General features: G+C 36.7%; 2 protein-coding genes across 10 annotated transcripts; one reads left to right on the top strand and one right to left on the bottom strand.

Moving 5' to 3' along the window:
- The first annotated feature begins 25 nt into the window (after positions 1 to 25).
- LOC110920645 (nuclear transcription factor Y subunit A-1) lies at positions 26 to 6434 on the top strand. Of its 9 annotated transcripts, none has more exons than XM_022164827.2 (7): positions 26 to 182; positions 354 to 584; positions 2132 to 2214; positions 2698 to 2760; positions 3013 to 3189; positions 4068 to 4445; positions 6078 to 6434. In XM_022164827.2, exons 2-6 carry the CDS (start codon positions 407 to 409, stop codon positions 4416 to 4418), a joined length of 852 nt encoding a protein of 283 aa, XP_022020519.1. In that variant the 5' UTR covers positions 26 to 182; positions 354 to 406; the 3' UTR covers positions 4419 to 4445; positions 6078 to 6434. The 9 variants fall into 9 exon arrangements, with proteins under 9 accessions (XP_022020519.1, XP_022020521.1, XP_022020516.1 ...); XM_022164829.2 differs by having other exon boundaries at positions 2132 to 2217; positions 3022 to 3189; XM_022164824.2 differs by having other exon boundaries at positions 2132 to 2217.
- A 3865-nt stretch (positions 6435 to 10299) lies between these two features.
- On the bottom strand, positions 10300 to 11703 carry LOC110925583. Its single transcript, XM_022169507.2, has 3 exons — positions 11538 to 11703; positions 11229 to 11456; positions 10300 to 10656 (listed from the first exon to the last, which is right to left on the bottom strand). The coding sequence occupies exons 1-3, from the start codon at positions 11595 to 11597 to the stop codon at positions 10507 to 10509; spliced, it is 438 nt and encodes a 145-aa protein (XP_022025199.1). The 5' UTR covers positions 11598 to 11703; the 3' UTR covers positions 10300 to 10506.
- Positions 11704 to 13400: the final 1697 nt, after the last annotated feature.

Below are 13400 nucleotides of genomic sequence, written 5' to 3'. Positions count from 1 at the left end.
GGCCGGTTCAGCCCGTGCTTATTATATTCCATTTACTCCTTAACAGCGACAGAGAGGCGTGAACCCTAAATAAATAAATAATATTATTCTATCAACTCTCATAATAATCAGTTTCCTTCATCATTCACAATGCCTCTCAATCCAGTTTCATTATCCTCTTAAACATTCCAATCTTCTACAAGGTCAGTCAATTCAACCATTTTTCACTTTTTAGCTTTTCCTTTTCAATTTCACTTAGGGTTTTGTTTTTTCTTGTTCAAATTGAAACCATAATTCGATATAAATCCATGTTTTTGCTGTAATTATGGACTTGTATGTGATTATTTGATGAATAATCGATGTTTGTGAAGTAGATTTGACGGTTTGAACGTGTTTTTGAGGAAATCGAGTGGTTGATTTAGGAATAATGCCTGCAAATCATGAAGATGAAGAGCGAAATAGTGAAGATGGAGTGAGGATTGTTGCTCAAGCGACTGGTTATACGCAACCTTGGTGGCATAGGATTAAAGATGGTGTGGTTTCGTCTTTTGGTGAATCGAATGGTGTTGGTGGCGATACGGATTCGTCTACGGCTCCACAGTCTGGTATATTTTGATGAATTTTCATTAATTTATTTGTATTTAATGATGGTTTTGGTATAATTTCTTCTTTAGATCTCTTTATGTTATGTAGGTTTTGTTTTAGCTTTTAATGATTATTGCTAATCATTATTATTGTCTTGTTATCCGTCATCCGTTTTTGACTATCATGTTGTTAAAGATATAAAAGATAAGAAAGTTGAAGAGAAAATAATGAAAGTAGACGATTTTTTGGTGTGTTATACCTGTATGGTCATGTGAGAATAATTTTATAATTTATACACATAGCCATGAGATACACGAATTTGTTACTTTCCTGTATCAGACTTTATTCATCGATAAAATGACTTAAAAGTCATGTGATAAGCTACGCTACTTCGTGTTTGGTTTTTTCAGTTGCATGGCATTAATATAGCCCAATTCATGTTTGAATACGGATAACTCAGTTTCGCGAGTTAGGTCACCATAGACGAAGCATTTCAGATTTTCAGTTGATATCCTGCATTTGAGTTTGAAAACTTTTTGGTTCTGCTGATATACAGCCGAGATCTAGTTACTGTAGCAGATTCACGTATCTTATGGCTATATGTGTTAAATTGTTCTGACATAATCATACAGATATACCACGCCCAAGAAAATGGCTACTTCTATGATTTTCTTCAAGATTGGATTTGCCCAATTAACCGTATAATCATTAATCCCACTTCTTTACTTACATCCTCGTTTTGGATAGTTCATATAAGAAAGTGGTGAAATCATTTTATAAAATCTGGACCAATGTTGTAGAAGGCGCTAGGCGCTAGTTGGGCGGTGAGGTACCGCCTAGGGATTAATCGGGATTAATCGGATTGGACTTTTTAAATATAATTTTACTAACTTATATATATATATATATATATATATATATATATATATATAGATATAGATAACTTTATACTTTTTATTAATAAATTTACAAGTCTAGGAGATAACTTTATACTTTTTATTAATAAATTTAAAAGTTTAGGAACGATATGTAAACTAGTGAAAGATAGAGGGGGTTAAATGTTAAAATACCTAAACTTAAATGTTAAAATAGGTTTATAACTAAAATTTGGGCTTTAAACCATGGGCCAGGTTTCAAAAATTGGGTTTATTGGGTCAAAAAACATGGGCCCGATTAGTCCGATTTTGACCGACTTTTACCGACTTTGACCGATTTTTTTGACCGACTTGGATAAATTTAGGCGATAAGTCACCGATTAGCGCCTAGGCGCCGATTAATTAGCCGCCTAGGCCGATTTCTGCAACATTGATCTGGATACCAAGACCCTGTTCCCTATGCAAATCAGTTACTTATTAGCACCTTTAGGCTTTAATAATTCTGGTTATATTTCGAAGTCTTGCCGCATATTTTGTTTTATGTTTTTTTCAGCTTATTGGTCCTTTTTAGTTTGGTTATATAAATTGAATTACTTTTCCCTTATAATTGCCTTTTTTATATTCTGACTAGTAATTCTTCATTAATTTGAAACAACAGACGTGCAATTGTGACACCGAATTTAACATTTCAGGATCAAAAACGATTAATGGCCAAGATCAGCATCAAGCTAAACAAGTTGAAACAAACTCACCAATGGAACTCGTGGGCCACTCAGTAGTAATCCTTCTCTCTTTCTCTATATTTATCTGTGTGTCCGCGCAGAGGGACGTTTAGTAAAGAATCATTTCAAAATTCAAATAGCGAATTGCGAGAACCGCACAAACACTTGTACATTTTGCTTTAACTCTGATGCATAACGCAGATATGTAGCTTCTTCCCTTTATATCTGCGAAGCACTACGTACAAGTGTAATGTGGCTCTCTACTTGAAATTGGTTCATTATTGAATGTGGCCCTATATATGTGTGTGTATGTATAATTGTATATCTGTATGGAGGATTGCGTTCAATACATAATCCATTTTAAGTATAGAACTGCGTAAACCATATAAAGGCCATAACCGCCTTATGTACTACAGTTAAAGCAATAGGTTCAAGTGTTTATGTCATTCTTGTAGTTCTATATTTAAAACCGGTTATGTACCGAACGATATGTTTACTATAGTACTTGCTGTTTACTTACTGAAAGAATTTTGCAGGTTTTGGCATCTTATCCATATCAGGAACCACCGTATGCAGGAATGATGAATTACGGAACTCCGGTACGAATTCACTAAACCATTATGCTAAACTTGTGTTGCCCCATTATTTTTCATGTGACCGCTTACAGCCGAAAGCATAGTTGTCAATCAATACCGAATGACATGTTATAGTGTGAAGTATACTTATAATTTATAAAATACTTGGAATTTGAAATTTGTGTCTACCAGTCATGATTGTAGATGTATGCTTATTGCACTCATTAAAATGTTATTATCATCCGGAAGATCTTATTTTCTGACAATTATGTGGAGGCATGCCAGCTGGCACACCCGCAATATTATGGGATGCATCAAACTAGAATGGCGCTGCCTCTTCAAATGGAAGAGGAGCCAGTTTATGTGAATGCAAAACAGTATCACGGGATTCTAAGGCGAAGACAGTCGAGAGCTAAAGCAGAACTCGAAAAGAAAGTGATTAAATCCAGAAAGGTACAATTTTTTTAAGTAAAAGTATTATAGGACGTTTGAAACGGTGTTTTTGATGGTAACATTGGTGGTTGCTATTTTTTTCACCTTTTGAAATAAGCTAACTAAGTTGGGTACAAAATGGATGGGTCGGTTTGGTTCGACCTAAAACACATTTTGTTCAAAACTTTTTTTTATTACTATCAAATATGACAATGTTTATCTTATTATATAATTAAGAATACACTTTTTTTTTTGGATAAAAATGATTTGGGATTGACTAAAATTTTACCTTATTATTAAGTATTCATTTGACTCATTTTCATTAATCTTATTATTCTTTTGAGTGAAAGGTACATGGATGGTTCCTGTGGTTTACCAAAATTTTGGATTTGGTCCATAGCTTTCTAAAAGTACACAAATGGTCCCTATGGTGTGGATTTTGTAACGCATTTAGTCCCCAGTTTTTTCCAGAAGTACACGGATGGTTCCTATGATTTGCACTTTGTAACACGTTCAGTCTCCAACTTTTTCCAGAAGTACACAGATGGTCCGTATGGTTTGCACTTTGTAACACATTTAGTCCCCAACTTTTTCTAAAAGTACATGGATGGTCCTTGTGGTTTGCACTTTGTGACACATTTAGTTCCAAATCTGGACATGCTAAAGCCTTTAGATTTGTTGGCTGGGGACTAAATGTGTTACAAAGTGCAAACCACAAGGACCATCCATGTACTGTTTAAAAGCTAGGGACCAAATCCAAAATTTTGATAAACCACAATGACCGTCCGTGTAATTTACTCCTTTTATAACTAATTAGCGTATAAAATATATGATAATGAGTATCTTATTATATTAAACTAGAGAGTAACTGTACATGTTTTATCTTACTACTACTTTAGCCGTATCTTCATGAATCGCGACACCAACACGCTATTAAAAGGGCTCGTGGCTGTGGAGGTCGCTTCCTCAATACGAAAAAGCTCAATAGTGATGCAACCACAGATTCTTCACAACAAAAGGAGTCAAAATGTGGTCAACACTCATCATTGCAATCAGATTCAGATCATTTGTCTACAAATTACCCTGGAAATTCTTCAATATATGAAGATATGCTCAAAAGAAACGGTTCCTCAAATGGAAACAACAACGATCACCACATTTTGTCATCAACATGCAACTTTGATTTGATGGATAGGGAAGGAGTGAATTACTTCAAGGAAAAGGGGAATATGGTGAATCAATTCCCGTAAAGGGGCCCATATGACAAATGTGAAAAGGTCAGTAACTGATGAAAATATATATATTTTGGCCCATAATTTGATTTTTTTTGTTGTGAAATTCTGTCAAAAGCAAGGATAAAAAGACGGAAACGGGTATCGAGGCGTTTTCCCTTAGCCTCACGAGGCGTAAGCCTCAAAACATTATTAAAAAATTAAAAAAATCTATGTATCTCTCATAAAAATCACAAATTAACATAAAACAAACATCATAAATAGAAAATAGTTCAACCAAGGTTTAACATAAAACAAACATCAAAAAATAGTTCGAACAACTTAAATTAGTAATGTTATGACATCTAAATATCATAGAACTCGTTTTCCTCCGCATCATCATCCTCAAAGTTTTCATCTGGCGTATTTAGATCGTCATCTTCATCAACCAAATTAATAACGCTTTTCCTTTTCCTCCTAGATGATGAACTCTCACCTTTTTCCTCATTTGACCCGCCAACTCCACCAATGCCATCTTCATCCCCACTCGGGTTGGCTATCCACTCATCATCCGACAAAACACCATCGGCAACTATTGGGTCTTCGTCATCTTTTAGATTTGTCTTCTTTATAAACTTTTGCTTCAATCTCCTATTGTACATAACGTACACCAACTTGTTCATCCTATCCGTGCCCAACCGATTTCTTCTTTTAGATTAGGTTTTTTTTAACCTAATAGATGTTTTTTAAGTGAACTATTGGGTTGGCCCACCAATTAAGCCTAATAAACATTAAATGGGTCTAAAATAAAGTCTAGAAAACCCAAAATTTTTCAATTTTCACAAGGTCTGGTGAGGCTTAAGCCTTAGCGCCTCAGCGCCTCGAAAAGCCTCTGATGACAGAGGCCTAGGTTTCAGTTGACCCCTATACTGCTAAGCCTTTAAGGCGTTTTTTCATAGCCTCAGCCGAGGCGTAAGCCTCGAGGCGGGCCTCGGAAAGCCTTTTTAAACCATGGTCAAAAGCTAATATTTTGGACGTATTTACCCTAGGGCTGTGAATTTCTAACCTATGCAGTTAATGCGGTAAAATATCAGATATCGGTCAAGGACCAATATTTGATATATAGGTTATCGCGGTGGGGTATTGGTAATTTTAATATCGTGCAGAATTTATACTTATATTAATTTAACATTAACAATTCAGTATGCTCTCCTACCACTAACAAATTAACCTTTTGCAACTTGCACAACACTAACAATTGTAGCACGTAGGAACTGATTAAGACTTAAAACACTAACGTTTAACAATTATGACTTAAAACACTAATAGCAACAATAAGAAAGAAAAATGGTAGAACTAAGAAGGTACTGATATCGGGAAAATCAGTGATATATTGGCTAATATTGCCGATATTATCCGTAATTCCGTACCGTACCAATATTCTGTGCGATATTTGACACCAATATTTTACAAGGGGACCGATAACTGATATATTTGTGATATATCACCATATATCACGATATTAATTGCATAGTTTCTAACAAGACACGAAGACCTAACACGAAATACGTTGGTTGGGATTTAATCTAAACGAATTTGGGTAACACCACTAATTTGCCCTCTTGAGTGATTAACCTTACATTATTTTAATAATTGAACTTAAAAAAAAGTAACCTTCTGTTTGGTTGATATTTGCAGGGATGCAACAGGCATTCTTTTTGCTACTAATGTTGGTATTATCTGGCAAATCATTCTTGGCTTTGGTTACTTGTGTTCTTCTGGGGTAGGGATATGAAAGGCTGGGGTGGTGATCATTCACACCCTTTTGTGCATTGTGTAGTTGTATCATGTAAGAGAAGAGTAGTTGTACATTTTGGAATCTAAAAAACTCGATGTCATGCTTGAAAGCTGACGGTATCGTCTCATGGGACAGGATGACCTTATAACTATGTTTGGAAATGGTGTTTCACCTTCATTTGAACAACTTATCTCAAGACCAATTTGTATATGCTAAGTTGGATTGAATTTAACATGCATCGTGTTGTTACTTTTGTCTCTGTTTTTCAGTCGATTCAATACTGTGTTTATGCATGTGCAGTTGTAACACTGTTTGGATGTCAAATACAGCACTTTACGAATGCACAGATGCAACAATCTGCTCGCGGATGTGAGAGCATTTTGTGCTGATTTTTTTTATTTATTTCATTTTTTGGTAATTGGTGATGGTAGCCTGTGACCCAAAAAAAAAAAAAAAACATTTCTAATGAGGATGTTGAACGCGTTGGTTTCTGATTCTATGGTTTGGTTTACCCATTGCATTGAGCTTGTATGTGAGTTCGGTTTTCTCGGTTTAACCAAATCGAATTTGCAGGCTATCTTGACCAAAAGCCGATGACTTGATTAAGTTTGGTTCAGAAGCTGATATAAATTTGGTTGTATATTAAACTGTTTCGATTAGATTCATGTTAAAACAAATATACAACCCCTAGAATCCGCAGGGTGTGTTGTATTAAGAGCTTTTACAAACAATAATTAAAAAAAGGCAAGTTATGTTAGATTTTTAATCAAACTATACTAAGTTTGGCTCGTCTTAAAACAGAGGTCTCAGATTTGGCCTCATGTTCAAACCTGAACAAGCGGAGATAATTAGAGTAACATTTGCCATAAAAAGAAAAAAAATGTTATATAGTCACCATATTCCTTTGTTTTTTGGGATGTATGGATGTACATTAGTTAGTATCGTATGTGTATATATTCCTAAATAGTTACACGTCTCTCAATGTTATAGCCATCTCTCAATAACTTTCTTATAGGTCCTTTATTTGTAGTCATAAAGCTCCATAAAGCCCTTTAGTTGGGGTTATACGACAAATGACGAAAAAGTGTAAGAGGAGGCTTTAGGGGGTTATATTACAAGAGGGTGTAGTCATAATCCTATACCCTATCATTACTTAATTATTAATTTTCTATTTTTTATAATTAATCTCTAAATTTATAAATTAAAAACCATTAAAAAGTAAAAAAAAAATTCATTAAATTAAAAATCATTACAAAAAGAAAAAAAACATTACCATAAAATTAAAAAAACTCTAAAAGTCAAAGATTATATTTTTTTATTCGCTCCTTTTGTTTTATCATAATTTGCAACGCTTTTTCAGGTGGTCGTGTGGTTTCGAGTAGAATTCAAAGTCTTTTTCCCATTGCTTATCCTGCATAATCTCGACCACTTCCCGATTCTCATCCATACGTTGAGCCCATAGGCCACGCATGTCTTGAAGGCGTTGGTTCATCTCCGAAAACGCATTAGTCAAGTCGGATCCCACCGACAATGACTCCGGCCTCCTCGATCTTGCACCGCTTCTTCTACCAGGTGGTCGTGCTAGTTCTTCCGTTGGCTCATCCGCCCCTTCCTCCCTGGTGAATAACGGATTAACATCGTTTATGTCCGTGTTTAGAGCGTCAGAGGTTGGCGTTTCGGGTTCAACCGACTCGATGGTTTTCGATCTCTTTGACGGCCTTTTATTTGCCGACCAACTCGAAGTAGTTTCGACCGTGGTAGGGACGTTGGCCCATTTGGAGCGATTACAAAGAATTTGCCAACATTTCAAGTAGGGGAAATTCCCTTGAGCGGCTTGATATTCTATTAAGGCGGCCCACATAATGTCCTTGTCGTTATGGCCACTTCTCCATCCGTTTTTTACCCGTTGGTAAACTGATTGAAAATTTGTGCACTTTTTGTTGACATTGGTCCACTTTCCCGATATTGAATCCGGTAGCCGGTAGTTCTCCCCTTATCCATGAGCCCGAAAAAAAGTTCTCGGATTCGTCTCCAAAACACGCGTTTATTTTGGTTCTTTGCTAAAAAAAGATGCACAAAATTAATACAAAAGCCTTAAAAAAAGTTTAAAAAAATGTTACCAATTTCAGGTCCTCCGACTCGTCAAGCCAATCTCGAGTTTATGCGTACTCAGTGTTATAAGAATCGTTAGGCGCTAGTCGGGCGGTGGGGTACCGACTAGCGATTAATCGGGATTAATAGGGATTAATCAGAATAAAATTGGATCAAGATTTTTATATGTAATTTTAGTTATATATATACACACACCTTTTTATATGTAATTTTTTGAAGTAAACATGTTTTAACTCCTCATTAACCCGTTTTATTAAGTAATTGGATGGAATTTATAAGGTTTGGTCGAAATTTAGCCAGCGTTTGGCCAAAATTTGGTCAGAATAGGACCGCCGTTGACCGCCTAGCGATTAATCGGCCATTAATCGGTGAACCTCTGATTAGTGATTAATCGGCGACTAATCGAAGACTAGTCGGGATTTTTACAACCATGTGCGTACTCCTCTTTATCATCCCATGGTTACACATTTGTTTTCGTTCAGGCATCCTTTTCTATCGGTTGTGGCTCCGGTTGCGACTCCGTTTATGTATCCATGACGAAGTTGGGCTCTCGTAGTGGCGAGCCGAAGACTTGAGACGACCCGAAACCTCCCATGTTGTGATTCGGGTTCCAACCGTATAGATTTGGGTCCCATGAGAGGGGTTGGTTCAATAGGTTCATGAAGTCGGTTTGATTTTGATTGTACACGACAAAACCAGACCCGTAGGGGGTGGGTCGAGTGGGAACCGGAGAAACGAGTTGGCTAGGATTGGTCGTTTGGTTTGTGTCCGCACTAGAAAGCGGAGGAACAAAACCGCGGTTGTAGGAAGACATAGTATAAAAAACTAGATTTTTATAAAATAAAGAGAGAGTAGATAGTGGTAGGGTGGATAGAGTTTTAAAAAAATAAGGTGAAAATGTGTATTTATGTAGAAATTTAAGGAATTGTTTTTTTTTTCTAATAAATTGACTGTACCGGTTGGATTTTTTGAAAATATAACAAATGGTGGTGTGATAATCTTCGCCAGAAATAAAAGATCAAACCCCATAGTATCGGTTGTAATGGTGTTGCCGGGTGCGACGCGCAATATAAAGCCCCATTACGGAGGCACTAAGTGCTCAAAATATACTAAATACTCGCATGATCTCTTAATATTACTCTCATAAGTACCTTAAGCATATTAAGGTACTTAAAACCCTTGAGGTATACTTTACCTATACTTAACTCCACCTAGATCTCACATCATTCACATTTTCTCATTTCACTTCACCTCACCTATACTTAACCCTTGAGGTATACTTTACCTGTACTCGCATGTGGGGGACGACACCAGTCCGGCGAGGCCTGTCCCGACTTGTCCTTGGGGTCCGTCCAGTTGCCAACCGTTGCTGAGGACTTACTGTCGATGAGGACTTTCCTCTCTTTCTTTATCCAACACACACACACCTATACATAGATAGGTCTTGTATGATCGGTCCATCACCAACACTCTAAACCCATCTCTTGTGGCTCATCATCCACACCGATGACATAACTGCCTACGTGAAGGCCTAACCTCCAAGCGATGGAGCTCCTCCACACCTAAGGCTAGTGGTATTAGGGGAGACGGGGTGGCAAGTTAATCCACCGTGATAGCCATTTATCACGCGTGGAAAACACAAAACTTCCACCGCCACAACAAAACTCAACGCGATACATATATTCAAATTCCGTTATTTTCTTAACGCGTGAAGGTTTTATTTTGTGAGTATAATTGTTGGTTGGGGGGAAATTGTTAGGTGTGGTGGTGAGTGATGACCATTGCCACCAAAAAATGTTGTGAGTGATGAAAAAATAGTTGATAGACATGGCGAAACATGATTAGATATTTTAAGTGATAGAATTCTATCACTAACGACCACCCCCTCTCCTTAAGAAAGGAAAGAAAATTAATTCAATCCTGTTAACATCTAGTTAACATGTTAAGAAGTAACCTCTTTAACACCCCTTAACACAAGAAGAGTAACATACAACGGGTTAACATACCATGTCACCTTATAATGCCCCTTAACATTAGAAGAGAGTGACATACAAAGATCTTAGCAGCCTATTTGAAGGATTACCACACTATAATTAGTGTTTAACTTGTTAATACAAACACAACAGTAAAACATAACCAAAAGATATATGTACATGTGAAACAAAAGCCAAAACCCACGTCAAAAAATGGGTTGAAAACAGAATCCGATTATGATCTTCAGATCGATGTGTTGCCTGTAACACAAGATTTGACCAACTGCTTCAAACCCCTATTCTTCTTCTTGCTTACTCTCTTCTTTTCTTCTTCTTCTTCTTCCTCAACTCTCCTCCTCTGTGCTTCCATCTCCTCTTCCAACTGCACACACAACTAATCACCCACCCACCAGTCAGTTTCAACCATTAAACAACTAACCATCACTACAAATTTCCTTTTTTTTCCTCTTTTATTTAGATGGTTTTGATAAATTTTCATGGTTTCTAGTCGACTTTTTGAACTTGTTTTGATTCTAGTTGATGTGAATAGTGTTTTCCGCTATTTGAACTAGCGGATGTGGTACGATTTTAAGGCCATGCGTAATGGGTATTACAGTCGCATGAAAGGGTTTGATAATGCCCTTACACCATCACTCAATGGCGTTATACTGCCCGGAGGAAAAACATAAAAAGTAACGAATGTAAGGGCATGGGGCATTATGATGCTGATCTGGCAAAAAATGCTCTATATGAGGCAAGATTAAGTGATTTGGCAAACATGTATTGGTCTTTGACTTGAATAGTGTTTATAAGGATCCGCTAGCCAAGTAGTTCATATAATTTGGCAAACATGTATTTGTTTTTCAATATAAACTATCAACTTAAATAGTGTTTTTGGGATCAGCTAGTTAAAACTTTATAACTTCTTCAATATCAACTAGATTGAAAACAGTGACAGTTTCTTACCTTGGCTACACGGTGTTCCACATGAAGAAGCCTCTCAATTAGCGTTCCTTTGGTCTCCGTCTCGGCTACCACATCGTCGATCGGACGGCAGTGCTTCTCTAAGCTCCGAGGCGAAAAATCAAACGACGATGCCTGACCCTCGCTTTTACTCGATGGTGTCGATGGACATGACGAGCTTTTTGGTGTTCTATTATTGTTCCCCACTTTCAGTTCTTCCAAATGCCTCACCTATGCACAAAGTAAATCACACATATTCGATCGAAAAAATCGAATGGCAAAGAAAATCATATATTTTGGAAACAAACTTACAATGATATCAAGACGATCAAGCCTAGAAAGCATGGGTTCTTCAACTGTAGTTGCCGCCATTGTTGCCGCACAAACTTTCTTAAAAAAGATACTTTTTTTTTCCTGGGAAATTATTAGTAAATTACGAAGGAAAGAATACTTTTATAATGTTTCAGTTTTATTTTATGGAGGTGTAAAGTCGGTGATGAGGATATGGTTAAATAAATGTTTCTGATATATGCAACTGTTGATCAACACGTGTCACGCGTTGGCAGGTGGTGATTGCGGCTGAGGCCACGTTGCATGATTACGTGTCGTATTGTGGGATCATCATTTCATTTGGGAGATAGATAGATATGCATGAATTGGGATGTTTGTTGAATTTCTATGTTTAATCCTTGTATTTTTAACAAGTTGTAAGTTTGTGTTTCTATTTTGTTATTGTACTCGTGTTTCCAAAGATTTCTAGGATTAAGGTTAGGCAGGATTTGCAAAAATTGCACCTCTATAAGAACATGGTCCATAATAGGAGCTTGTGTAGAAGTAGGATTAAGGTTAAAGATTTCTATGAGAGGGTTCAATTTTGTTTTTAGGGGTAGTGTATAGCCGTAGATATATGTATCTATTTGTAATTTTTTATAGGCTGTTTGTGTTGTTATATTTTTCTTGTTTACCATGCACTGTTTCACCAGTCATGTTATATTGGTAGCTTCATACACACACACATACACCTCATGTTCTATTTTTTTTTCTTTCTTTCCTGGGTGTTTTGAAGCCGAGGGTCTCACTGGAAGCAGCCTCTCTATCCATAGGGATAGGGGTAAGGTGTGCCTACATCCCACCCTCCCCAGACCCTACCAATAGCTCTGCTATTTGTGGGATTTTACTGGATATGATTGATTGATTGATTGACTCGTGTTTCTAAAGGAATTTGTGATTCTTTTATTGTTATTTGTCTAGAAAAAGTGTAACGTATAATAGGCCTTATTATCATACGTTCGTGCGTGATTGTGAAATCGTATGTTATAGAAAAACATGTTGGTAAATATGATGAAATCGAATTTTGGTAAAATTGATAAAATCGCATGTTGGTTTTTGTAACAATTTCGCATGTTGTGTGTTTCATCACAAATCGCGTGTTAAAAAATAAAGTCGCACGTTAAAAAACCAGTCGCATACGATCGTACGTTAACCCCTATTGTACAATAACCAACCCCTATTTGTCTAAAACTTAAGATAATAATACGAAGGTATAATTTTTTTAGTTATTAAACTAAGTTAGAGGTAACTAATTGAATTGGATCTTAAACTAATATACTTCATGGGTCAAAATGTCTTTGTAAATAGGTTAAGGGGTCACTATGTAAAGTTTGTTTGTACCTTAGAAACGGTATTGTACGTATAGTCGTGTCGAATTCAAATACCAAGTCGGCATATAGGCCGACGTATGTAAAGAGATCGAAAAGTTACGAACCCTAATTTTAGCAAGTTTGTGTCTCCATCATTCTATTATCTTGTTGTATCGTTCAATCAACTTCATCTCTAGTTTCCTACAATATCCATTGACGTCATTTAGAGATTTCGCTTACCTTCTAAGGCATGTCGGGGTGGTCACGTTATTTGGCGTGATGAAGAAAATTAACGCGTGGAACACCGCCGCCTCCCATAATATAACGCGTGATGAAGTATAACGAGTGATGGGTATAACGCGTTGAATATGTAAGGGTATGAATGTGTATCTTGTACATTGTGCATTAATACTTGTACATTGGAATCCCATCACTAGTGATACCACCCCTCCTACATTTCTATCACTAGTGAACCACCCCTAGTCCCCTAATAGAATTCAATTGGATTAACAACTATCGTCACAACCCACCTTTC

Source organism: Helianthus annuus, chromosome 17 (assembly GCF_002127325.2).
Source record: "Helianthus annuus cultivar XRQ/B chromosome 17, HanXRQr2.0-SUNRISE, whole genome shotgun sequence".
NCBI classification, from domain to species: domain Eukaryota; kingdom Viridiplantae; phylum Streptophyta; class Magnoliopsida; order Asterales; family Asteraceae; genus Helianthus; species Helianthus annuus.
Note: the sequence above shows the minus strand (reverse complement) of the source record. Positions and strands in the feature narration are given on the sequence as shown.

What these genes read in the sequence shown, in the direction of transcription:
- LOC110920645 (XM_022164824.2), top strand. Translation starts at nt 407, where the DNA reads ATGCCTGCAAATCATGAAGATGAAGAGCGAAATAGTGAAGATGGAGTG. An exon ending in GTCTACGGCTCCACAGTCTG is followed by an intron (nt 585 to 2,131) that starts GTATATTTTGAT and finishes TTAACATTTCAG; the next exon opens with GATCAAAAACGATTAATGGC. An exon ending in AAGTGATTAAATCCAGAAAG is followed by an intron (nt 3,190 to 4,067) that starts GTACAATTTTTT and finishes CTACTACTTTAG; the next exon opens with CCGTATCTTCATGAATCGCG.
- LOC110925583 (XM_022169507.2), bottom strand. Translation starts at nt 11,597, where the DNA reads ATGGCGGCAACTACAGTTGAAGAACCCATGCTTTCTAGGCTTGATCGT. An exon ending in TTGATCGTCTTGATATCATT is followed by an intron (nt 11,457 to 11,537) that starts GTAAGTTTGTTT and finishes CTTTGTGCATAG; the next exon opens with GTGAGGCATTTGGAAGAACT. An exon ending in TGGAACACCGTGTAGCCAAG is followed by an intron (nt 10,657 to 11,228) that starts GTAAGAAACTGT and finishes GTGGGTGATTAG; the next exon opens with TTGTGTGTGCAGTTGGAAGA.